Source organism: Microtus pennsylvanicus, chromosome 18 (assembly GCF_037038515.1).
Source record: "Microtus pennsylvanicus isolate mMicPen1 chromosome 18, mMicPen1.hap1, whole genome shotgun sequence".
In the NCBI taxonomy this organism is placed as follows: domain Eukaryota; kingdom Metazoa; phylum Chordata; class Mammalia; order Rodentia; family Cricetidae; genus Microtus; species Microtus pennsylvanicus.
Genome location: NC_134596.1, coordinates 29387721 through 29415034, shown reverse-complemented (window position 1 = coordinate 29415034; position 27314 = coordinate 29387721). Strand labels below are relative to the sequence as shown.

The 27314-nt window shown below is 47.2% G+C and overlaps 1 protein-coding gene across 1 annotated transcript in view; it reads right to left on the bottom strand.

The window, feature by feature from the left end:
* Window positions 1–27314, bottom strand: part of Pde8a (phosphodiesterase 8A) — a 98011-nt gene that overhangs the window by 10135 nt on the left and 60562 nt on the right. Inside the window, exons 4-16 of the mRNA XM_075953053.1 lie at window positions 26293–26349; window positions 25477–25531; window positions 22441–22529; window positions 19149–19227; window positions 17635–17772; window positions 12190–12278; window positions 10406–10457; window positions 10280–10322; window positions 5664–5741; window positions 3042–3112; window positions 2540–2701; window positions 688–736; window positions 377–512 (exon numbers count right to left, since the gene is read on the bottom strand). Of these exons, the coding sequence (XP_075809168.1) occupies window positions 377–512; window positions 688–736; window positions 2540–2701; window positions 3042–3112; window positions 5664–5741; window positions 10280–10322; window positions 10406–10457; window positions 12190–12278; window positions 17635–17772; window positions 19149–19227; window positions 22441–22529; window positions 25477–25531; window positions 26293–26349 (1098 nt within the window). The remainder of the gene's footprint in view (window positions 1–376; window positions 513–687; window positions 737–2539; window positions 2702–3041; window positions 3113–5663; window positions 5742–10279; window positions 10323–10405; window positions 10458–12189; window positions 12279–17634; window positions 17773–19148; window positions 19228–22440; window positions 22530–25476; window positions 25532–26292; window positions 26350–27314) is intronic.

Sequence of the window (27314 nt, the reverse complement as noted above, 5' to 3'; positions counted from 1 at the left end):
AAGACCCCTGTGGTTAACAGCTTTTACTTGGCAAAACCCAAACTCCCACTCTGCAACCGTAAGCCGATGAGTGTAACTACGGTGGAGTGTCCCTGGGTGGGCCACCAACATGGCAACCAAGATCCGAGACTAGCTTATCAGAAGTGTAACTAAGAATATTTGTTCTAGGCTTTGGGGCAGGGGATTCTTTGTTGCTACCTCATATAGTACCACACACTAGAGGAATTAGAAACCCATGTCACAGGAAAACTGTTACCTGAGGAAGCCATCACAGCTAGGCAAACCCCACTACTCCTTCCTCAGCCTCTGTCTCCACCCACACCAGTGCTGCTCGGGCGGCTCCCTGTCCAGGCCCTGGGAAACCAGCTCAACACACCTTTTCTGAGTAGCTGCTTCCAGCTCAAAAATGTCGAAGTCCCAGTTTTCTTCATTTTCTACGGCCAGGGCAATCCGCGGTGGGACATCATGAAGGGCGACAGGGGTGGAGACATCGCTTAGAATCGGCTGCAGGTCTGCAATGTGACGTGATTTGGAGAACAACATTAGCAGGTTTGTGTATCTGGTGTACTGGAAATGGCGGCTTTGTTTCTGGGGCGTTACGGCACACCCAGAACTTACTGGTGAGAACAATCCTGTAGCCTGGATTGCATTGTTACAGTGCTCTAACGGGGTAAAAACAGAACTTACGTTTTGCTGCAAGAACATACTCATTTCCTGAAAATCTTCGTAAGCCATCCTGGTGGAAATCAAGGAAACAAGAAAAGGCCTGGTTATAGCTCTTCTTCTTTCCCCCTAGGTAGCCTGGGTAGTCAGCCCCAGAGGGTAATCCAGGCAATCACTCCAAGGCTGCCCAGTCCAGCAGGCTGCCCACGTTTCTTTCTCACCTTTTTTTGGGGGGAAGAGGGGGTAGGGAGCATTTTGAGACAAGATCTCTCTGTATAGCTCTAGCTATCCTGAAACTCGCTCTGTAGACTAGGCAAGCCTCAAACTCACAGAGATCCGCCTGCCTCTGCTGGGATTAAAGGTGTGTGCCACCATGCCCAGGTTCTTTTTTTGCACCTTGTCTTGTTCCTTGAGTACCACACCAATCACTCAGCACCCCACCCTCTTATGCTCCAGTCCCACCCTCTCTCATCCACCCCCCACCCTCCCCACACTCACCCCTGACCTACAGGCCACAGTTAGAGGCTACCGCTGGCAATCACCCTACCTTCTAGAATTTACTGTCCAAACCTTACTTTTTTTTTGAAATCTAGTGACTTCAGATAGCAGGAATTGGGAAGGAATAAATTTTACTTCTAACTAAGACAGCTGACAGAACGCAGGCATAGTCTGTCTTCCTTGTGGGAGCTCTGCGCTGGACAGGCTGAGGTGGTTGGGGTCCAGGGCTCCTCAAGAGTCTGAAAGGCCTTAATGCCTTCGTTGCTGCGAAGATACCCAAAGGCTGTGGGGGAAGCTTTGGAGGTGAAACTATGCCCCACACGCTGGCACTTTTTAAAGCATATGTGCAGGAGACAGCTCTGTTTTGTAACTTGTCATGTAGCTTTGAGTTTAAGGTGTGATGCTCTGTCTGTTTTGCCGTTTCTTTTTGGTGCTGGGGATGGAAGGCAAGGCTCTGTAAATGATAGACAGGCACTCTACCACTGAGTGACGCTCCTTCCACTAACACGAAACATTTGATAGTTTTTCTTTTTCTCAACTTTTAAAATCTTTAAAAATAAGCTGGGTGTTGAAGTGGGATAGTCTTTTTGTACACTGTGAAGATATGTCTATGCCAAGGCATCTTCTGATTGGTTTAATACAGGGCTGAATAACCAATAGCTAGGCAGGAGAGAATAGGCAGGACTCCTGGGGAGAGAGGGAACTTGAGATGAATCTAGGTATGCCAGAGAAGTCTGTGAAACACGGAGGGAGCTGGAGGTACAGAATGGAGGAGAGGTAACAGCTATGTGGCAGAAAGTAGATTAATATAAATGGGTTGAGTTACAAGAGCTGGTTGAGAACAAGCTAAGGACAAACTTTCATAATTCATGGGTCTCTGTGTCATTACTGGGGACTGGCGGACCCAAAAGGAAGTCCAACAATAGGGTGTGGAGGTGTACACCCTTAATCTTAGCACTCGAGAGTCAGAAACAGGCAGCTCGCCGTGAGTTCAAGGCCAGTCTGGTCTTCCTAGCAAATTCAAGTTCAGCAAGGGCTATATAGTGAGAGCCTGCCTCAAAATGAAATAACAACAAAACAAAATATAAAAAAATACTTCACTACAGCTGAAAATGTCTTATTTAAATAAATGCCTGTAACCCCTAAGTGACACTGGTGAGCAGGATCGGCATCTCTCTCCTGCTCCCAGCTGAGGCTCCCTGGGAGGGGAGCAGCAGGCAACCAGGCCCAGCATAACTGGACACAAACCATGGAGGGGAAGCAGCCTTTACCGAGCCCTACACAGCCTCCCCCTGCTTGCCTTCTAGAGCCCTGTTCATATGACCTCTGAGAAAGCACACAGGAGCCCACTGCCAGTAGCCTGGGCAAACAGACTTACAGACATTAAGCCCCCAACGAGGTCGGTGGCGTGAGGGTCATCCTCGGCATTAAACTGTGGTGAATACAACTCGGTGGTCCTCAGAATCTCCAGCACTCGGTCCAAGGCTTCCGTCACGGGGGTGGGGCTGCTTTCCTGGGCAGCGTTGATAATATTGATTACCTACACCATGGAAACAAAAGACAGCTTTGTCACCTTAAAAACCATCCGAGAACCAGCCTGGTCTACAGCGCTAGTTCCAGGACAGCTCCAAAGCCACAGAGAAACCCTGTCTCGAAAAACCAAAAAAAAAAAAAAAAAAAACCATCCGAGAGCAATCCAGAGTGGAGCTGGTAATAGTCTGTAATTACGCCACTACGTTCTGTTAGATACGGTGTCTCAGAGGTGACCTCATACAACTGAAAGAGCACTCTTATTTCCTGCAGGTGCCCATTTTTTTCTTTTTGTCAGGGAAGCAATTCACTGGGACTGCCAGGGACTTGCATACCCAGTGAAGACCAACCTTAGTGATGGGCGCCTCAATCATCATCGAGTGTATCCGGGCCAGAGAGGAATGTCTTCTCTGATTGGAAACTGTGGAGAAAGGGGTGAGAAATCAGGGTGCGTCCAGTCATGGGCTTCATACCCTCCCTTCCCACACAAAGGCACCGGAGTAACCGCACCCAGACTGAGCCTTCCCTCCTTCCCTGACTGTACTGCCAGCTCCGTTCTAAGTGCTGGATGCACGCATGACCCCATGACCTGATGTCATGAGTCAGAGAGAAGCGGGATGGAACAATTTAGCAAGTCAAGGCCAAACTACCTTTCTTTGGTGTGTACAACAATAAGGCTTTAGTTACCCCTCTTGCTGCTCTCCAGGGTCAAGATGCTCTGGAAGACCGCTCCTTACACCCTTTGGTCCATGGAAGGTGGGAGCAATCGATTAAGCTTTACCACTTACTAAAATCAATCAATTTCTGGTCCAGATTTCCAGGTTCTGCCTAGTGCTGTCCTCTGGTGTGTTTATTTTAGGCTAACCAGGCAACTACGTTACAAGTAAGAATCTGTTGTTCATATCCGGGCACGGCGCTGCTGAGCCGAGAGAAGCCCAGACAGTGCACAGGCAGGAAAAGAATGTCCCAGAGTGCTGTGTCTCTGTGAACACCACACTGCTAGGAGTACCAACAGCCAGAGAGGAGGAGAGAATGTCCATCAAGACAATGCCTCAGGCTCAACTTGCCTTTAGAGAAACTAAGCCTTAAAGAGAGGTACTGTCTAAGGTTAACCAGGCCAGCAAGCCTCAAATGCCCTCAGTTTGGGGGGCCAACAAAACTCAAATCTAATGTTAGTGATCGGCATATGGCTGCCGACTTTACATCTTACACAATAAAGGCACTAAACAAAGTCCCCACTGTCTTATCACGATCAGAAAAGGATTTGCTCTTATTCAAGGATGTAACAGAGCTGTTGACAGGACGCACTGCACTCTTGAGAATTTCTAAGGTAGGTTTCTAAGGATGCAAACTAAAATTTGTTAATTAGCTCAATTTAGTCATTTCACAATGTAAACACATTCTAAAACAGCATGTTGTCTATGATAAACAGACACAATTCTGAAATTTTTATTTTAAAAATAATGTGAAAAACCAAATAGCGTAAGTGCAATGAGTTAAGAAATGCAAATTTTTCTGTGTGTTACAGAGATGCCCTGAAGAATCTGCAAATACACTCACTATTCTAGTCTTACAGGCAGTCAGTATGCCTACCCAAGTCACTGGGGAAGAGGTCAGTACCCTAAACCCAATGCATGTCTCTGTACTAACGCCCCGTTAGAAGTGGAAGTGAGACCTGTTAAAATACCATCTAGAGTTCTGTGCAGGAGAATGTGGGACGATGATCTTGTACCCTGTAAAGATCTGTCAGCTCTATTGCTTTAATAAAGTGCTGATTGGTCAGTAGCCAGGCAGGAAGTAGAGGTGGGGCAACAAGAACAAGAGAATTCTGGGAAGAGGAAAGGCTGAGTCTGTTATCGTCACCTAGTCACAGAGGAAGCAAGATGAGAATGTCTCGCTGGTAAAAGGTACCAAGCCACGTGGCTAACATAGACAAGAATAATGAGCTAATTTATGATATAAGAATTATAATTAATTAATAAGAAGCTTAAGCTAATAGGCCAACTGGTTTATAATTAATGTAGGCCTCTGTGTGTTTCTTTGGGACTGAATGGTTTCAGGACTGGTGGGTCAGAAACCCCAGCCAACACAGGAGGGGTCCACAGGCCTACCCCTAGTGAGGAGCTATTGTCAGTTAGTGACTTCTCGGGGAATGTGGCCTCTGGAAGGTGGCCTATGCCTCAGAGACTGGTCCATAGAAACACAGGCAGCACTAAGAGAACACAGGAGGTAATTAAAAGGAGGATGTAAAGTTGGGAGAGAGACATGGTGACTGCATGAAAAAAATAAAAACCAAAAAAAAAATGCTGATTAGCATGCATCTCCATGGTCTTAATATTTTATTTCAGCTGAGCAAGATGGCACACACCTGTAACCCTAGCACTTGGGAGGTAGAGGCAGAAGGTTGTTTGAAGTCAGCCTAGGCTATATGAGACCCTGCTTTAAAAATAATCATGGTGGTGCATGCCTTTAGTCCCAGCACTGAGGCAGAGGAAGGAGGACCTCTGTGAGTTCAAGGCTAGCTTGGTATACAGAGTGAGGTCCAGGACGACTAGGGCTGTCTCAAAAGCAAAAACAAACAAGCAAAAAACAAATTATATTTCCATCTGAACTTAAATAATATTTTCTTAGTGAGAGTATTATAATCTCCAAATTAAGCCTACCACTTCCGAAGGGTAAGTTTCCACAGTCAGTTCTTCAGAACTACCAAATGTGTGTATGACTCACATCGCAACGGCAGACTGATAGGCGAGTCTATTGGTAAAGAGTCGGGAAAATCACACAGAATACCTAGCACCCGTTTTTTGTTCCTTGTTATTGGCTCACTTCAAAAGCCAGAATGGAGCCGATCTGTGTGGAGGGTGGCGTGGGGCCTGCTCCTCTCGTGAACGCACAGTGCATAATCACCAGGAAGCCGAGCTGTGGGGGCAGGGTCCTGTGCTCGAGGCCCACACAATCCGTCTGCCACTCACCTTCACTCGTTCTAGAGGAGACTGCTTTGGCGTCTACTGAATTCTTCCTCCTGTCTTTGTGTTTGCCTGCCTGATTATCTGTGAAAACAAGAAAAGTATAAACCATTCCTTTACAGAGATGTTCGTGACATATTAGAACAGACACCAAGCTAAGTCTGAGGAGTCAAACAACTTGAACATCATCTGAGACACCACAGAAACAGACCACACATACACACCTCGGTTTTGAGGGGCTTCATTTTCTCAAAACCATGAAGAAACAACTTAGGAGAGGTTCTCCTATTGTTAAATGAAAGAGGGATTTTATTCTCATATACCCTGTCTCAAAGGGGAAAAAACAACAAACAAAAAACTAATTTTCTCTGCAACATCCTAGGAGAATGTTCTTCTTTCCTAGGGTCACACAATGTGCAGCACAGTTTGGGGTACAGTATAAGGATAATGTGCCTTTCTCCCCAATTCTGCTTTTCTGGGCTCCTGGCCAGCCCTTCCCCATCTGTCCACTGACAAAGCGAGCCTGACCTTCCTGCCCGCTCTCTGTGTCCCTGTGGGGGCCCAGAGTGGTGCCAATGGCTGAGTGAACAACTTATGTCCCCATCTTACACAAGAGGAAACAGGGAGCCATCAGCGGGCGGATGCATGAAGCGGCAGGGCAGGCCCCGAGTCCAGTCCTCCCCAGAGGTAGGAGCATCCCTGCCTCTCTTGGTCCTCTTGCCTGATTCTTCTTCCTCTGCCGAGGCACAGTTCCAGTGCAGGCCCCAAGTGCTCCTCCGCACCACAGAGAAGGCTCTTTCCCTGGTTTGGTTTGCAGTGCGGGAAATGGAACTTGGGGCCTTGAGTGAGCTAGGTGAGCACTCTACCCCTGAGCCGCATGCGCAGCTCTACAGGAGTCTCGTCTCTGTGCTCGCGTGTAAACTCGCAAAGGCCACTGGGGACCTGTTTGTGGCTAACATCTTGCTAGGCACAAGTGAGCCCTCTTTCTGGCCACTTCTGTTTATAGAAACCATACTCCCCTGGCTCTCTGTCCACCTAGCACTTCCTAAGACTGGCTTCTTAGGTTCTAGCCCTACTCCCTTCTCTTTTAAGCAAACACAACCTTCTTTACAAAAAAACAAAAACCCTCATTGCCTCCTGCAGCTCTAATTCCCACGTGGCCATTTTACCTCATCCTCTCCTGAATCCCTGACTCACATCTTGAAGGGCCATTGGTCATCTCCGTTTGGATACTTTCCAGTTATTGCAAATTAAGTCATTAACTCGTCCTTTCTAACTCTGCTTTTCACCCCCAGGCATTAGACACAGTCAATTTCCTACAGCCAGCCCTACTCTCTATATGAAGCCCTTCTCCCATGAAGTCTATATTGTATCAGTTCATCCCTCAAACCCCTACACTCTGCGACAAACTACTTACATAAGAACGCACATTTCTCATGTTGCCTCCTTTCCCTAGTTAACTCTGCTTCTCTGGGAAGATGCAACGTGGGTACCGTAAACGTCAGGAAACCTTCCCGTATGTCTCCTCATCCCAACCCATCCGTGCAGACAACTGGCTTTACTATTGCCCGTCAAGACAACTGCCAACAATCTGGGAGCAGAGCAGTGTTTCCTGGGAGGCCGGCAACAAAGCCAGCGCACCGCAGATGCCCGGTAACTGCACGTCTGCTCCGCTCGCCACCTGCAGAAGGACGTGTGCAAACGAAAGGTCTGTTGTGTGGAACCCAAAATCCTCCGGGAGATACCTCCACGGCCTGCTCACTCCTTCAAGGGGCACTGCCTCTCACCCACACGCAGTGGTGAGTGTTTCCTTTCTCAGGGCTGTCTAGTGAGTGGGCTGTGACCTATCTGCTCCCTCTCAGCCACTCAAGCAGTATTTACCGAGCACTTGCCCTGTGGCAACACCTAAGCCGGGCTGTGGTTTAGATCCTGGCAATCCCTCGAAGGCCCCTGTGTTAGAGATTTCCGCTCCCATTCAGGACGCTGCTTTGTTCTGTGGGTGTCACACCTTCTCACGTGCTCCCTACATGGTTCTTGAGGGTTGGCTCTGAGAGCTAGGCAGCAGGGCACGGGGTCAAAGTGAGGGTGAGGATGGAGGTGAGGAAGAGATCATCTGGGCTATCTCTGGCCAAGAAGATGTATGTAAATCCTAGATCCTGTGCTCCCAAAAACCCTGTCGGGAATGCTTCTCAGGCACTGGGCAATACAGGCCTGGGAGCCATGCTTACCTGCCAGCCCCAAGCTCCCTGGCTACCTCCAGTCTTACACAATGGTACTTGCCACTCTTCCTGAGAAGGCTCTCTGTATCTCTTCAGAGAACTGTCACATGACCTCTATAAGCAATGGTCCCAGCCCTGGCAGGCCATGAGAAGACCTGTGAAGTACCTAAGGCCTTGGCCTACCCTCTTCTGCCTAAACCAAAGCTTACCGTGTTTTGTCAAGTCAGAACAATTACTTTATACCCCATCACTACAACCATTTTGTGTCTCCAGTGAGGTACAGCAGCACCTGAAAATCACACACAGGCTAGCAGAACTGTAACGTGTGGACTTTAATACTTTTCTAAGCTCCAGACTCTCAATGTCTTTCTCTTGACTGGGGAGAGTTCCAGGACCTCCCTTTACAGAAGGGAGGAGACCAGGGGCTCCCTCACCCCACACCTAAGTAGCAGGTGGCCTTTCCAGAGTCTGCTTTGGAGCAGCGAGTGAGACAAGAAGCAAGACCTTGAACCTGGATCTCGCCAGAGCCAGTGGTGCCAGCTTTGGTGTTCCTGCGGCATGTCCTGATTAGAGGGGACAGCTGCCCGGCCTCCCTGGGCTCCTAACTCTGGCCCAATCTGTGAGGAGCTCTATTTCCTTCCAAGAAGCCCCACTTCTGCCGTCCACGGCCTGACAGTCCCACCTGCCCCACTGAGACAAAACAGCCCCAAACCGTCAGGTACAGAACATTTCTGCTGCCCAGAGATGCACGGATTAGGTGGGTGGCTCATGTGGGTGACAGCAGCAGCTCCTAAGGCAGCAGTTGTCGGTACAAATGGAGCCGCACCATGAGGCTGGGCAGATTCCTACCTTGCCTGTGCTTCCGACCATCACTGATGACCGCCCATCCCTGCTCTGTCATTTCCTAGCTGCCTAGCTCTAGGCTGTCATTTAACTTTCTTCACTCTTGTTTCTTCTTCTGTAATAAAGGAGGGTTAATAACAGTCATGTCCACTTTGCAGGGCTATTCTGAAGAACTAAAACCAACAAAATACCACTAGCAAAAAAACCAAGCAATGTGCCCCATGAGCCTGCAGCACAGAGCTCCTGCCGTGGCAGGCTCTGTCTGCCACTTCTATTTTGACCCCACAGTTTCCAGCAGCGTGGCTTCTGCCTCACTCTCCTCTGAGCCCGAACACTGATAGCTCTCAGTAGCTCTTAGGTGTAAGTCAAAGTCCCTGCATACCTGCCCGGGTGACCCCTATGTCCTGCACCTCTGCGCCATCCAGCCCTGCCTACGCAGCACCTTCCCTGCCCTCAGCTGCTGTGGTGACTCTCTTGTTCCCTTCTCTCAGGAACTCACAGGGATTTACCTCACACCTCCACTGTCACTACACAGTAATCTTGACGCTCCTACTTCCCCACACACCCTGTCTCAGCAGTTCCATGACTCTATCACTTGCAGACACTTTTCTGGTCAGAAACATCTGCTTCTCAGGTTCTTACCCCTTTAAAGAGCGCAGGAACCAGGAACCGGCAGCTGTTAAATCAAGATCTGTACAGCAGTAAACAGGACCACACAGGATGTCCATGTCTCCAGTACTGACCATGCCCTGAATCTCCAGGCTCAGGTGGGATCTTTTTGACTTCCTAGTCCGACACCATCACTTTTGTCCTCACTACCCTTCTTCCTGTCACCTCACTTCCCTGGCCAGTGTCTGCTCTCCTCTCGTCACAGTGTGACCACCGCATCCTTCTCTGTGAACGGCTGTGACACAATAGACTCCGATCCCTCTCAGTCAAAGGCCTGACTCCTCCCTGGCCTTTAAGGACCAGCATTAGCTCAAACCCCTCATGCTGACTTACTCTGCCAGTCCTCATTTACTGTCCTCCTCCTGGGGCCGGGCAACACTTTCCTTTGCTCCAGCGCCTATCCCCTTAAGTCTGTGAGGGCAAAAGCCATGACTTCTGTTTGCAGGAAACAAGGACTCCAGGCCATAGAAAAAGGCCTTTGCAGTGGACAAATGGTGTCTGAGGCATAATTAGAAGACAGGACATGAAGCGAGCCTGGCGGCCCCATGTCCAACTATGGGATGGCAGTGACCACTATCAGCACAGACGACGTTCCGGCCAGCATACTTCGGCATGCCACTCAACCCTGTAGCCTCTTAAAGCTCAGCTCAGGTTATAAACTCATACTTCATTCATCATACACACAAGAGTCATCATTGATTGGATCTGTCCCTTCTCCCACCCAGGCCAGCACCCAGCCCAGACACTTGTCGAGACACCCGCAGCATTCAGGTCCTCCAGCTCAATCCACACACGGGGGCAGTGTTGGCGCTGGAACACGGTCCCACCACTGCACAAGGCAGTGAGCTCCCCCAAACCCTCAGCCTTAAGAATGAATACGGGGCCTCATACCTGTTTGACTGTTAGTCTGGACAGACTCAGTCACTGTCTCAACCTAGAAATAAATTTACAAGCCATTAGTTTTCATCATCTAGAATCCCTGCTCGGAACGCTCAGGTCCTGGGGCGCCTTGCCTACCTTACTGTTGCCATTGCACATTCGGATAATGGACACATAGTGTCTAATTTTTCTGTAAGTAGAAAACAATGCGTTATTTTCCTCCTGACTCTAATTTGGAGTAAACATAGTTAATGTTTTATCATGAAAAGAATATTTCCCTTTAGCAATATATAAAATACTTTGAAAGCATTTCTTCTTCCAAGTGTGTGTGTGGCCAAGGCTGCCAATAAATGAACAGCACTTTACAAACACCCCCTTATGACTTTGGGAGAAAGGAAGCCACTCCGGCAGTCTTTTCCTTCCCCAGTTACGACACAGACAATACAGTAACACATATGCTGCTAGCAGTGTGCCGCATGCTAGCCTTCGGTGCCCGACGCCGTTCTGACAAGTGTCGATGCAGATGCTCCGAATTCCAGCGTCTGCTTACAGTCACTCGTGGAGGCAGCAGCAGGCCACACAGGCTGAGTTCCTGCAGCCTGGGTTAGCCAACGCCGAGGGCTGAGCACGGAAGCCGCTGACGTGTCCCATTTATTTATTGTCCCCTCAGTTTTCCTCACCCCACCCCCAGAATCAGATCCCTATATACTTATCACGGGAAGATTTGGAAGGGACATAAAAGAGCAGCGTAGAACAGAGAGCCCACAGATCTGCCCGAGGCAACCGCCGACTGGCAGCGGAGTCTGCTGACACAGCACGTGAGCGGTGCCGTCGGCACTGAGGGCTGCACCAGGCACCTCACACATGGCAGGCAGGGCTGGGCCGGGAAGCCAACCTCTCTATGACTCGGTTTCCTCACGTGTAAAGTGGAGCCACCACTGTGTGCAGTGCTAGCAGAGCTCACTTAGAGAGAAAAGGGACGGCCTCTCCCACTAGCCAGCAGCCTGGCTGGAGAGGGACCTGCAGGGAGCTGGGACTCACTTCCTCCTCTCACCTCCTTCCCTTCTGGGAATGCACCACATACTGGGGCTGACTTTATATTCTCCATTTACTAGTACAGTAAGAGTTTCCGCACAACTTAATTTTCCATTTACACAAGTGTCTATTTTACTGTTGGGTATTCTATAATTCATACTCAGGATTTTCTAGAAACTTTCTCTGTTATTTTGAATAGGTTCTGAGACAAGGCATCTGAAAAGTTTAGGCTCTTGACATATATATTTGCGGTTCACAATGTGCGTATGTGAGCACATGCATGCTGGCCTGTGGGGCCATGTGTGGAGACAGAAGCTGCCACTGTGATGTCTTCCTCAAGTGCCTCTACACTTTGTCATTATTAATTCTTCTGGACTTGGATCTCACCATCTCACAGCTGGACTGGCTAGCCAGCGAGGCCCCAGGATCTCCACCCCCCAATGATAAGGTTTCAGGCGTGAGTCCACACCGGCTTTTTAGGGGGTGCTACAGATCAGAACTCAGATTCTCAGGCCTGCACAGCAAGCGCATTTCCCAGGGAGAGCGCTCCAGTCCTAACACGTCTGCTAGCACTCAAAACATTTTTCTCTAATGTGAAAGGCCTTTGCAAAAATAACTGCTCCCCGTGAAATAAAAAGCTTATAAACACAGAGGTAAACTGTGGTTTGAATGTAAACACTGAGGTCTTCTGCAAATCTACCATCGTGAAGACTGTCCTAAGGCAAGTGGAAGGCCTTCAAGGAACCAGCCCCCTAGAAGCCATCCTGTGAGACACTTGGACCTGCTCTAGGCCTCTGACACTTCTCTGGACAGGTCTGAATTTATTTAAGTATTCAAAGAAAATTCAAAACATGGACTGCTGATTGCAGAATGCTTTTTCCACTTACCCTCCCTGCCCAATGACAGGTATTATCTTCACATTTTGTTGTATATTATCTCCATTTTTCTTTTCTGTATGGTAAACTCCTTGCCACTCCTAGAAGTAGAAAGTAAGCATCATTACACTTCGGGTTTAAGACATAAACCCAGGAACATCTTCCATTTTAGATCTAATTCATTAATCACCTTGGAAGAACTTATGATAGAAAATGATCCCAATTCCAAGTGCAATTCAAGTAACCTGATGATCTTCCCTCACCCTCTCAAGTCACCTCAGTGTAAGTGATCACATGTCCCCTGGTCATCTGTTGGCAAGAGAGAAACCCCCCACTTCAATGCACTGATGCCACCTCTTTCCACTCCCACTGGCTGCAGTGAAGAGGGTGATATGGGATTTCCCTCTGTATGATGTGATTACCATTGATAAATAAAGAAATTGTCTTGGACCTATAGCAAGGCAGGACTTAGCCAGGCAGAGGAAACTAAACTGAATGCTGGGAGGAAGAAGGTGGAGTCAGAGAGAAGCCATGTGGCCCCACTGGAGACAGACACTGGAACTTTACCTGGTAAGCCTCATGGTGATACACAGATTAATGGAGATGGGTTAATTTAAAATATGAGTTAACCAGAAATACTCTTAAGCTATCGGTCAAACAGTATTGCAAATAATATGTGTGATTATTTCAGGGCTGAGCAGCTGGGGACAAACAAGTGGCTGGCCATATACAACAGAAGGGAGTTAGCACTTTGCCTTAGTACATAGTGCAGTAGAAACCTCAGGACTGGGGCACAGAAGAGAAGTTTGTGGCCATGACTGTGGTAATGTGGTACTATGGCTGCTACTGGTTTCTTACTCTGCACGGCTTTAGCCCTTCTGGAATTTGGGGGTTTCAGTCCCTCTGCAGGGTGAGATGACCCAACAGCTAGGCTTGAGCTCAGGCAGCAGGAGAACAAGAAGGTGAAGCTGAAACCATGGGGCTGTGATTTTTAATAGTTCACATAACAACAGCCAGGGGACCTTTTCAACAGGAAAGGGCACGGTTGTGGAGCTCTAACGTACTCGGGTAGACATTGATTATTGGATGGCATAACTCTGAAAACAATCACTTTTTTAAGACAGTGTCAAAACCAGCTAGTTCTGTCTGTAGCTAGCCTAGCACTCAACAGAACAGGCCACAGACAGCTCAGTTCTGAGTGCAGCCAGCCCAGAAACAGGCTGGGCCCCAAACCAGCAAAGACTAAGGAGGGATCCCCAAGCAGGAAGGCGGTCCTCATCTCCACAACCCATGGGGTCACCTTGGAAATAGCCCTAAGAGTACTCCCAAAGGTAAGTGGGACGCTGTCTTGATGTTTGCACAACTACAATGGACATACATCACTGAATGTGTAGTTTTGTCTGCTTGTTTGAGGTGGGTTCGCACTGTGCGGCATTGACTGGCCTGGGACTGGCTATACAGACTAGACTGGTCTCAGACTTGCAGTGATCCCTTGCCTTGCTATGAGTTGTACATTTTCAGTGAGTGAATTGTATCGTGTGAGAATTACATCTCAATAGAACTGTCACATTATATGGAAAAAAGAGAAAGGAAGGAAAGAGAAAGAAACAGCAGGTCAATAGGGCCAAGACATTGGCACATTGAAAAATATATCCAGTATATTCTTTAGCTCTATCTGAATAAACTAAGACAATTGACAGACCCCCCCAGACACGGTCTCACAGGCCATGCCAGTATTACAGCCCCCAAAGCAGATGATCAAGCTAGTGACTTGGCTGGGGGAACGATGTCAAATCTAAGTTTTCCAGTCACCAATGTAAACAAAAAAATGTATTTAGCATGAATCATATTTACTAATTACAAATGCAAAGACATTTATTATGTATCATTATGAATCTGAATTCCTGGGAGGAAGCATACTACCTTAGAACGTGGTCAGAGATTTACAGTTAGTAAGGCCAACACCTGGTGAGTTCAGTGGCCAGTCTGTTTGGGGCTCAGGTGATTTTGCACAGTCCTGTCCCCACTTGAGCTCCCGTTGCACACCCAAGCTTCCCTGCTGCTGTCTGGCACAAGCTACATACCAGGCTGGGCTTCTATGACTATTGATGTAATCCCCTTGGGCAAGCATTGTCATAAAATTAAGTCATTGTCATCCAGCCGTCCTGTCCCAGGGCTGGCACAATGCTTACCCATGGTAAACAACCAAAGAACACATGAGGCTTTTGTTCACAGTGACTGAGGTCAACCACAGAATCTTGGTCATTAGGCTAAACAATCTGAACACCATACTAAGGGGGCAACATGATAAAAGGGTATCTTCACGGTATGGGGTGAAGGGCTTTGGCTTCTGTGATTGCAGGGGTGTGAGGAAGCCCTGGAGCAGGTCAGGGGCGAACAGTGCACACCCAGAGCAAAGGAGTTGCAGCCAGCGGGATTGCTGACAGACTTGAAGGAGGCAAGACAGCGGGGATCAGTTTATTCCAGGGATCTAGAACAAGTAACTGGGAGGACAGCCTATCAACAGGGACAGACTAGAAGACACTCTGGGGATTTCATTCATTGTTGGACAGTTGAAGTGACAACAGGGTACTGAGGGGCAAAAGCAAGGGGGCAAAGGTCAGAGCCCAGGTAATAGTCAGAGGAAACAGAAGGGAAGTGGAGTTTGTCAGTGAGGAAGGAAGATCACAGAAAATAAGGAAGGTCAGAGGGTCGGTCCTGAGGCCACACATCAGCACTAACAGGCATCCTGCATATATATATGAGGGGGGGAGGGAGGGAGGGAGGGAAAGAGAGAGAGAGAGAGAGAGAGAGAGAGAGAGAGAGAGAGAGAGAGAGAGAGAGAGGGAGAGGGAGAGAGAGATTGATTGTATCCTGGGGGAGGAGTGGGGCCACAAAAGGGAAAAGTCAAGATGTCTAGACAGGGTAAGGCCATGTAAAGCTTAGCTACCTGGAAGATGGGAAATTATAAGCCACGCCCCCCCCCCAAGGCAGTTATGGGAAAGAAGGAAAAAGGATACATGGAGGCACACAAGTGAACCTGAAAAAATCAAGTCAGCATCTCTATCTACCCCGAAGAGAGCAACGATAGAAGGGTCTGTGGCCTGATGGTGTCTGTAACCCTCTGTGTCAACAGCACGGGATTTCTCATGATGGGGTCTGTAACCCTCTGCGCCAACAGCACGGGATTTCTCATGATGGGGTCTGCAACCCTCTGTGTCAACAGCACGGGATTTCTCATGATGGCGTCTGCAACCCTCTGCGCCAACAGCACAGGATTTCTCATGATGGGGTCTGCAACCCTCTGTGTCAACAGCACGGGATTTCTCATGATGGGGTCTGTAACCCTCTGTGTCAACAGCACGGGATTTCTCATGATGGGGTCTGCAACCCTCTGTGTCAACAGCACGGGATTTCTCATGATGGGGTCTGCAACCCTCTGTGTCAACAGCACGGGATTTCTCATGATGGGGTCTGCAACCCTCTGTGTCAACAGCACGGGATTTCTCATGATGGGGTCTGCAACCCTCTGTGTCAACAGCACGGGATTTCTCATGATGGGGTCTGTAACCCTCTGTGCCAACAGCACGGGATTTCTCATGATGGGGTCTGTAACCCTCTGCGCCAACAGCACGGGATTTCTCATGATGGGGTCTGTAACTCTCTGCGCCAACAGCACGGGATTTCTCATGATGGGGTCTGTAACCCTCTGTGCCAACAGCACGGGATTTCTCATGATGGGGTCTGTAACTCTCTGCGCCAACAGCACGGGATTTCTCATGATGGGGTCTGCAACTCTCTGCGCCAACAGCACGGGATTTCTCATGATGGGGTCTGCAACTCTCTGCGCCAACAGCACGGGATTTCTCATGATGGGGTCTGCAACTCTCTGCGCCAACAGCACGGGATTTCTCATGATGGGGTCTGCAACCCTCTGCGTCAACAGCACGGGGATTTCTCCTCTGGCCCAGGGTTTCCAAATTGATTATTCCACACCTGTCATGTGACATCATGATGCCTACGGCTCTGGCCATCTGATCATTTTCTGAGTCTTCTCTTCTGCCAGACTGGGCCCCAGTGGATACTTGAGCTCTCCTTGCTGACCAGAGCATGATGGCTCCACAAAGCCTCTGACCCAATAGCCCTCCCCCTGTAGAGACTGGTAACCGACACACTGTCTGCCTTCTCACCTCAGGGAACCAGCAGTTACTGACAATGGATAGCAATACTGTTCCACACTCCCCAAAAGCTCTGAAACGCCCTAGACAAACGGCCAGACTCCTTTCAGGGCCGGTGACACTCAGCCTTTCCGAACTTTGCTCATGACCGTGTCTGCTGTTGAGGTGTGAGGCTTTCTGCACCAGTCCCCAGCAGTGTCAGTCCAGCAGAAATGAGGTGCTGTGTACACACACCTGATGCACTGCCCGCATGCCCTGGGGTCCTTCGCTCTCCTCTGCACGGTAAGAGGATCCAGCATGCCTGGCAAGGGTTCAGACTAGTTGATATCCAACAATAAAACCACTGGCTTAAAAAAAAATAAAGGCCAGGCATGCTGGTACACACCTTAAATTCCAGTACTGGGGAAGGAGAAGCTGGCAGATCTCTTGAGTTGAGGGCAGCCTGATCTACACAGAGAGACCCTGTCTCAAACAACAACAAACCCTCTGACTCCAAGTATCACCAAAGGACCAAAATGACAGACCAGGATGGCCATGGGAGAGCACATCATCTAACAGCGCATCAGAGCATTCTTGTTCCTCTCTCCCCAGAAGACTGCCCACTCCCAGTAAGACAAACAGCACCCTGATCTTAAAATATGAAGGCAGAAGACAGGAGAGTTCAAGCAGCGCCTAGCTAACCCTGAGTCCTGGTACTGAGCCCTTGCATGCAGCCTGTTCTTTCTGTGTTCTTCTGGGCTTTGATTATTTAATTTGAGACAGGGTTCCTCATCACAGCCCCGGCGCGGACTGGCCACAGGGGAGCCTCCTGCCTGTTCCTTTAGCACTGTGCTCATGACCTCTCATCCATGCAACCACGATTCCATCTGTTCCCAGTTGTAGAAAACGGGTTCTCTGAGGGAAACGTGCTTGTTGTGATCGTCCTAGGGAGAATTTAGCACAGCGCTTGGCACACAGCAGGCGTCTGAAAATTGCTCGTGAATGACTGAGGCTCACGCGCTCTGAGGGAGTGCTCCCTCCTGGCGACCCTCACCCAGAACCACGTGCTAGTGTCTACCACCTAAAAGTCCAGCTATTAGAAACACCACTTATTCAGCCACCACCCAGATAACAACAATGATTTGAAGGTCAATGCCAGGGACTCCGTGTATTGGTTAATCATACAGCATTCTTGGCTTTAGTTTCTGCATCTGGGGAGAGGGTAGGGCTGAGGTCACCTGTTCCACGCGGTGTCCTCCCTCTTACCTGGAGGTGATAACAGTACTAACATTCCACTTACCTTGCCTATCGTGATACACGAGTTTATGGCGTCAAGCAAGTCCCCTTTCTTTTCATTTATGGGCACTTGTGCTAACTCCTTCCCTATCAGTTCACCTGACTGATAACCCATCGTTGTTTCAAACGCAGGGTTTGCATACTGGAAAGAGACAAAAGAAAAAAAAGAAGTGAATTTAAAGGATGTTTTGAAAAAACAAAGGCCTTCCACCTAAGCACTACCCTGCCCCCCAAAACTCAGCCACTTGGGCTTCATCCTGAATGTTCTAAAGCCACAAGAACTTTGTATCCAGGGAAGCTTCTGCTTAGAAGGCACATGGCTGGGCTTCCTGCTGTGTCTGGGGCTCCAGGAAGGCAGCAGGCCCACTCCACCCTCAATGAAGACAAAGGAAGGCCTAGTCTCAGGACAGACCCAGGTTGCCACGCCAGAGCTACCCGGATGGTGCTATAGTGAAATAAAGTACCAGGCTCTGCCCTCTGGACCCCTGCAAGTCACTTCATCCACCCGGGCTCACCTGGATGGGGAGAATGACAACATGCCTCTCTGGTGTGACTCAAAGGAGTAAGGTGTGGAAAGCAGGCTACCAACTAGGAAGTGTTTGTAAATGAGACGTTTGACCATAAGTCTCAAACACATAAGACAGGGGAAATGGAGGAGAGCGCTGAGCATGTGCTGGTGACGATGAGACAGAAATGGCAGAACAGAGACTGGCAGTGGTTATCAAGGGAGTAAGCTCTTCCCACACACGAGCCCGGGTAGCCCTCAACACTTAGGAAAGGCTGGTGGCTGCAGTTACTGTCACGCCCATTTGTCAGAGAAAGCAGATTCAGTTACAGAAAGTAACTTGCCCAAAGATGCATGGCTGAGGCAGACAGAAGCCTGTGCCCTCGACTCCTGGCCTGTGTGGCCTCTTAGCACCAACTCCCAAATGCCACCACCAATAACAATAGCAAAATAATAAGTCAGACCCCGTGACCCGAAATCAGAGTGGAGTTCATTCCCAGACTAAAGCAACACTTCCTCCGGACAGCTGCATCTTTTAGTAACAGCCATGTTAACTTTATAGACATCTATCTTATAGAAGCCAGTTTTGCTAATAATGGTAGTCTAGTCTGATTTTTATGTCTTCATTTTAACTGTTTTTAGTCAATTTCTGTAAATTTCACCTGCCTCCAAAAGCCCGGAGGAAAGGGAGTAAGCACAGTGAAGAAAGCGGTGTGGCAGCTGGCAGCACTCCTGAGTCTCTCCCGGTTGGGCCCAGCCACAAACCCCGGAGAGGTAACAAGGGAAGGTCTGGCGTTTCTGCATGTCTGAGCACTGTAAGTAATCATTCTCTTTTCTTATCTACAGAGTTTATTTTAAATTATGTATTTTATTGATTTTGCTCTTACAATCATCTCAAGGGGGAAAAAAAGGCCTCTTGTATTCAAAAAGAAAAACCAAACTGTAGGGCTACCATCCTAAAGCTGAGAACAAACAAAATGGAGCTGTAAGCATAAATCTCCAGAAGAACAAACCTGTATGATGTGGGTTTCACTCGTAATTTCAATCGCTTCTTGGCTTTTCTCCAAGGCAGTGAATACTGCGTTGCAAGCCCTTTACGGACAGAAACAAGAGGACTGGTGAACATATTTGTGCTAATCATGATTACTAGATCTAACGCAACCTCAGGGTATTATAGCAGCTTATCGAGGTTAACGTGTGCTCAGAAAGAGGAAGGGGAAATCTTTAAAAACAGAGAAGACTTTCTGCGGCCCTTATCCTCAGGGTCCTGTTCGCACACCAGGATGGTCACACACCAGTGCAGTGGGGGAACCCTGAGCGCCTATGGTGGCCTTTCTCAGCACTAGAGAAACTTCACAAAGACTAAGTGAGGGGAAGAGAGTCTAGACTGCTGCACAGAGCCTCACAGTATTGGGGCATCTGTGCTGTCCCCTTTCTTCACTTAGTCTTACTGTGAGCGTATCCCCACACCTTTCATGTTTGCAATGCTTACCTGATTATACAGGTAACAAATGTTTATTGACAAAACTTAGAAAATATAAACGAGCTAGCTATGGCTCCACTATGAGAATAAGATGGGTAGTAAATATTAGTGATAACCTCATACATTATTGGTATGAATGTAAAATTGGTGCTGCTCCCATTTTGAAAAACAGTCTAAAAACTCTTCAAATGGTTAAACATAGGATCATTATATGATCCAGCTATATCTACTATCAATTATGTACTTAATGAAAACAAAAAAATCTGTTGACACAAAAACTCATACATAACAGTTGGCAAGAAGAGACAGCCCAAATGTCCACCAGTGAAGAATGAATAAGTAAAATGTACTATATACATAAGCTGGAACATTATATAGACATAAACACCAATGAAGTTCTGCTATATAGTCTATGTATATCCTATCTACCTTGAAAACATTATATTTAAATGCAAGAAGTCAGTTACAGAGGATCATATACTGTATGATTCCAATTTATATGAAATGTATAAAAAATAGGCAAATCCAGACACAGAAAGTAAAGTAAGGGTGTGGCCCAGGGTTAATGAAAATGTCCTAGGATTGTGGTGATAAGTGCACAACCCTGGGGTATGATAAACATCACTAAGTGTGTACCTTAAATAGATAAATGATACGGTACATGAAGTATATTCCAATAAAGTTCAGAAACAAATGAGGTCAGACCATCTGACGCCCCAAAGCTTAGATATATCAACACTAGATACTCTAGAAGTTTTTTTCATGAACACACAAGCCAACATGTATTTATAAAAACATACTCATTCTTAGGGTTTATCATTTCCTTTTCTCACTGAACACATATCAATAATTACAGTTCTGTCACCACATCTAATCACCATATTGTATTTTATTATAAGGTTATACCAAGATATGTTCGACAAATCCCCGTGATGACGCACATGGGCTGCTTCCAGGCTTTTGCCTTAGATAAGGGACACCCCCAACCCCAGAAGGCCCTGTGTCCTCACGAGACTAAGACCGTAAGTGTCTGCTTATGCACAGGGTGGACAGACGGTGACTGTAAAGCTACTCTGCTTTCCCATGCCTCCTGCTCAATGAAGCTGTGATTTAACAACAAGGCTCTGCTAGACAACCTGAGGACAGCCGCCAGGGCTCATGTAGTTAGGGAGACAGAACCGACTTCCTGAGCTGTGTGTGCCCCCACCCACAGACACAAACCCACAAAGTAAATAAGTATTCCCTTAAAAAATAAAACTTAGAAACGGGAAGCTGGAGAGATGCTCGGTGGTTAAGAGCACTTACTGCTCTTCCAGAGGACCTGGGTTTGGTTCCCAGTGCCACGTCAGCAGCTCACAATGGCCTGTCACTGCAGCTCGGTGGGATCTAACAGTCTCCTCTGAATGCAGGGGACACCTGCATGCATGCATAATGCCCCCTGACATCCACACATACGCCTAATTTAAAAATTAATCTTTTAAAAAATGTACAGGGCTAGAGAGATGGCTTAGCACTCATAATCACGTCAGTAAAATGAGTTCAGTTCCCAACACCCATGTCAGACAGCTCATAACTGCCTGCAACCCCAGCTAGGGGAATCTGATGCCGCTGTAGACATACCCCCACGTGCACATAATTAAAAATAAAAGATTGGCTGGTGAGACAGCTCAATTGGCAAAACGTACTTTTGGGAGACAGAAACAGGCAGATCAGGTCAACCTGATCTACCCAGTGAGTTCCAGGCCAGCCTGGTCTACCTAGTGAGTTCTAGGTCAGCCAAGGCCTCAAAATCCCACAATCAACAACAAACCCAAAGAGAAGCCCCACACATGACAGAAGCAACTTAGAGGACCCAGGCCTGCAGAAGGCCCACTGGGTCCCTCATTCTCCTTCAGCCAGAGCAGAACTGCAAACTGGGAAACGCTATACTTTCTCATGGTCACTTCTTGGATTCCTAGCTTGGCCGAACTTCTTTTCATGTTTTCTGACTCGTGAGTCGCCTGTGCATATCTTTCAGAGTATTTCATTATCTGATTCACCAAAGCTCCTTATTTAGGGACTAACCTAATGCCCGTTGGATACGCAGCAAACCAATGTTTCCATTCCGTTTTCTGTAATTTTAACATTACCTCAGAGTTTGGGTTTCTTTTCGAGTATACAGAAACATAATGTTTTCCTCTTGGGTGACTGGTTTCTCTCCCTTTGTGGAATTCAGCCTTTAGGCCATGCTGATTTTAAAAAGACTTCATCATCCAATCAAATATTTTGCTTATTTTTGAGCAAAATACGCGGCTCTACATTTAAGCCTTAGTTTAGCGGTGGCTACTTGGGGTGAGGGGCAGGGAAACTGGCGTACATTAATTTCTTTTCCACTAAGTAACAGCTGCCATGCTCCCAGACACTGAAAAGCTCACTTTCGGTGCTGATCTGAGCAGCCACGCTGCTAAGGCCCCAGGCTCTAAGTACACTCAGGCCTGTTTCCAGACTCTACATTCTAGCCTGGGACTTTGCACAGCTTCCTAGCAGAACAGGTTTCCCACATTTCCCTTTCCCTTCGTGGTTTCTCTTTTCCTTTGTCTAATGTGCATCAGGACAGTCTCGGGAGCCACATCTGGGAGTCTGGACGTCACCTTGAACTTAGTGGAATATTGCAAGACAAAACACAAATGGGAGTACATGTTATTTCACCGTGAAAACCAGACAAGAAGAAGCCAGGGCTAACTGTAGGGAGACTGACTCGTGGATTCAATAATCCAGACAAAAGACCTTTGTCTGCAACTTCCCCTGGGGTCTGCAGGGCTTTTCAGCAGGGACACGGTTACCTGAGTTTCAGCTGTGATCGCACCTCTCCAAATGCCAGCTGGAGCAGCTCATTGTAACAGGCCATGAGGCTGGGGTTTTCTATATACCTCTACAAACAGAAAGGGAGCTTTGTAGATGAAGATCCTCTGATGGATGCTGCAAAACAAAGTCTGCACAAACCTTTCAATTTGGCTACTGAAATTAAAAACTGCTTCGTAATCATTCATGTACAACAGACAACAGATGAGATTTAAATGTACCAAAGTAACTTTAAATTAAAAATATAAATACTAAGGTTCTCTGCTTATCCACCTATTACCTCCAAAGTGGAGGAGAGACTGCAGAAAGTTGATATTGGGCTTTCAAGCACTTTCTGAAGTAATATTTTGTCCTCACAGTCAGAAGAGCTCCTCATACACAAGGCATGCTTGCACCTCTACCCACACCTGTGGCTCTGGGGGGGAACTCCTACTGGGAACTATTTCCCACTAACTGCAAAAGAGGCTGGCTGGCGATCACTCTGCAAGCAAGGAACCAGGAGAAGGCATGGGTTTGCCCAGCGTCTCTTACAGCTGTGGACACTAAGCGTTGTGTTCGACAACCTTTACATCATGGATGTCCCACACAAAGCAAATAGCATAGTTACAGAAAATGGACCAATGCTACCACCGAATAACAAATTTTACGCTGGTATCTTAGAAGTCACTATGCTGCCACACACAGCAGTCTCAGGGTATCTGTAGAAATTGTACAACTCCCTTATATAAAATGACATAGTGCTTACATATAAATATGCTATCTTCCTGCATACGTTAGTGACCTCTAGAAACACAGGGAAATGTATAGAAACAGTTGTTATACTGTATTATGTTGGGAACAATATAGAAAACGTCCATACATGTTCCCATATGGAATGTTCTCTCCTGGATACTATGGGTCTACAATAGAAAACGTCCATACATGTTCCCATGTGGAATGTTCTCTCCTGGATACTGTGGTCTACAATAGAAAACGTCCATACATGTTCCCATGTGGAATGTTCTCTCCTGGATACTATGGGTCTACAATAGAAAACGTCCATACATGTTCCCATGTGGAATGTTCTCTCCTGGATACTATGGGTCTACAATAGAAAACGCCTACTGATACAGAACTGGCTAACGGAGACTCGTGGCTAGAGGTTCATCTGTAGCTTCATTCTGACAGCAAACACTTAGGAACGCTGGCTCATTCCTGTTTCTGAAAAGAGCTCTTCGCTCTTACCTGCACGATAAATGTGCAGTAACTCTGACTGAGGAGGAAACTGAGGCCTGAGGGCAGAGCCTCGGCAGACCATCATGGGACCCAGCCGGATCAGTATGGGCTATGGGCCATTTGAGGAGGCTCCTCTACTATCAAAGTGGTGGCAGATGTCCATCATCAGTGTCTTCTGTGAGTGACGAGCAATCTCGGTTCATGTGGACATGCCAGGTCCAAGCTTTCAAAGCTGTGTGATCCTAAAGAGACACTTCCTGAGCTTGCCTCCTCGCTTACAAACAAGAGAAGCAATGCTGTTCCTACCCGCTGCAGACCTCCATGAAGACAGACGGCAGGAGGAAGCGTTCAGTCTACAGTTACAGGAATGAAAAGATCAGGTGGTGGGGTTACAGCGCTGGCTCCATGGTTACAAGGACTGGTGGAGCTTCCAGAGGACCCAGCTTTGATTCCCAACAGGTATATGGAGTCTAACATCTCTAAGTCTATTTCCAGGGGAGTCTGACACCCACTTTCTGCTCTGCTGGCACCTAGTACGCATACATGCACAGACACACATGCGGGCAAAAATACCCATAATACAGAGATTTAAAAAAAAAAAAAAAAGGTTAGCCGGGTGGTGGTGGCGCACGCCTTTAATCCCAGCACTCGGGAGGCAGAGGCAGGTGGATCTCTGTGAGTTTGAGGCCAGCCTGGTCTACAAGAGCTAGTTCCAGGACAGAGAAACCTTGTCTAGAAAAACCAAATAAATAAATTAATTAAATTAAAATTTTAAAAATAGTTTAAAAAGTAAACCAAAGCTAGTGCAATCCCAGCAGGGAAGGACTTAGGCCAGGGCTAAATCAGTAAAATGTGCCAAGCCCTTCGCACTCGAAAGTCAGAGATGACTTTCTTTCTAGCGCTCATTCCTGACAGGGATGCAGAGCACTGAACCATCTGCCCATAGCAGCCAGGACTCCAGGGAATCCTCTAGATGGCTGCACAGACATGCAGGTGCCTCCTGCTGACTAGCCAGGGACAGCAAGGAGAGAGTTCTGGCTACAGTGCTTCTGCCATTCCATCCGATGGGGTGGAGGCCTTGAGACAGACTGGGATCACTGACTGCTCTGCAGTGAGATCTTGGGATAAAGAGTCATGTCTGTTTATCCACTTCAAAAACAGCCTCCTCTGCAGCCAGGTTGTTCACCGGATAAAGATTTTACATATCTACCAAATTCTTTTTCCCTCGATGTGCTGGGATCATAGGTATGCACCTCTACACCCATCTCCCAAGCGCCTTTGGATTTTGTTTGTGTTTTGGGGTAGGGGATCAAACCCAGGGCCTTCTACATCCTAAGAAAGTATTCTTCCACTCACTTATGCCCCGACTCCTGTGGCCTCGCCTACAATCAGCTGACTAATATCCCGAGAAGCCTTTAGGTTTAAGAGAAACAACAGATGGTGGAAGCAGAGAGAAGCAGAGAGAGAGGAGCCCGTGTGTGGGTTTCCCCATTTCCAGAGTCACCAAACTGACTCCAGGGATTTCAGCTACACACGGAAGCATTGTAGAAGCACATTTTCTAACAGATTTGTAAATGAGTGTTTTAGTAGAGCACATTTTATTCTATTTGGACGACTTTGGGCCGGTATAGTTTTGAGTGAATTATTACAGATCAGCAGATTACAAAGTCAAAACAAACCAACACAAAACAGAAACAATTTTTTTCTTCAAAATAATTTTAAAAATTTGCTGGACACGAAATTGAGATAAAAAAATTTTTCACACTGAATTATACTTGTAAAACTAAGAAGTAGGCACATACCCTTGTGAAGCCAGCAGCAATGAAGGGCATTAGCGACATCTCCTCTCTGTCCCCCCTTCAAAGGAAGACGTTAAGAGTTAGGCAATGTTCACTAATTTATATATCTTCAACGGTCACATAACAAGTACCTTCAATGAATTAGATGTGTGCATATGAATTTGAAAAGCCTTTCCAGTTTCAATTTCATCTTTTGTCTTCTAGAAGGGTATTATAATTTGTTTGGGGGAATGGGACTTGCTGTCTTACTCAGGCTGGCCTCAAACTCCTAGGCTCAACCATAAATCCTTTTCCCTGGACCTCCTGAATACCCTGGACTACAGGTGCCTGGCACTGCTGTAGATACAATGGTTATATTCACAACTGAGTAGTGTCCGGGTATCTATTTACTATATAAAAGTACACATATTAGAACTATTAAATTCTCTTGTCTTCCACTTGTGGAAGATTACAGGACACAGAAGCATTCTGTCTATACTGATATATGAATAGCACTGTTTAAGTATTTGCTATCCTCCTTGCTCCAACTTGAGAAGATGTCCTACATTGATACGTCACCCAAATGCTCAAGGCCCTAGAAAGACACATCTGAAAACCTTCACCCTTAGAGAATGGAATTCTCTTACAGTTTGCCTGTAAAGGGTTGTTCAAAATCAGAAAACTAACCCCGAGAGCAGCAAAGGAGAGGAAGTAAAATGCTAAGGAGTAAAGAAGGCCAGACTTCAAACAGGTTCTCCTGCCACAGGTCAGCCCTTGTTTACCAAAGTTAATAACATTACATTGACACCTGAATTCCAACATTAAAAAAAAAAAGTTTACCTGCGTACTACACCAACAATAACTGTATTTTCTGAGAGTTTCGATGATCTGATAGACCTTTAAAAAAAACAAAAATGTAAATGGTAAGTATAAAATAATATTTAAATATAAAAAATTCTTAAAATTAGATATATTTTCTTAGTTTTAGTTGTGTAGTTACAGTTGGGGAGGGAGACGAGAGGGACGAACTCCCTTGGCACTCCAGATTCACCTTCTTCATCTTCCCTCAGGTGATAAACTCCTAACTAGTGCCTGTGATAACCGTGACAATTACATGCTCAAATGAAATAGCTAAGGTGCTGCACTCTATGCATTTACCTGGGTTAGTTTGGGGGGACAATCTCCCCTACACTGGGCTCATGTCTCTTTCTGTGAAGGAAATGCAGCTGTCCTTGCATCTCCCAAGGCTCCGCCCATGCAGACTGTGGGGATCAGGGCCAGCAGGAGCGGGCTCCTTCCTGCATTTCCCATGCAGACTGTGGGGATCAGGACATCACCCAAGGAATGTGAGGCTCTCCACCCAACCAGGAACACAACCCTCAGGGGAAGCAGCGATGGGGACCATGAGTGGTGACAACATAGCCAAGAGATCAGAGGGAAGACGTACACAAGATGCAAAAGAGTGGACAAAAACAAGGATCGCTCTGTGGAGGAGCAACAGCTCTGAGCTCAGCTTCCATGAGGGGAAGGTAGAGCTAAGAAGAAAGCAGCCACTGCATCCAGGAAGGAGAGGGCTTTAGATGGAAGCCATGAGCAGGACCATACAGACTGTCCTAGTCAAAGGAGAACTATGCTAGTCTCTTGGAGGATGTGTTCAGGAAGGGACACAGACCAGCCAAAGCTGACCACATGACTTCAGATATATTAGCTTTAAAAAAGAGCCACTTCTGAATCACAGAACACAAAAATGATTTGAGTGGCTACTTCCGAATTCCCGCAGAGATGGTACATAACACAGCTACTCTAGCTGTCTACAAGAGAATTACCACATACAGGGGATGCCTTGGTCCTGGCACACTTTT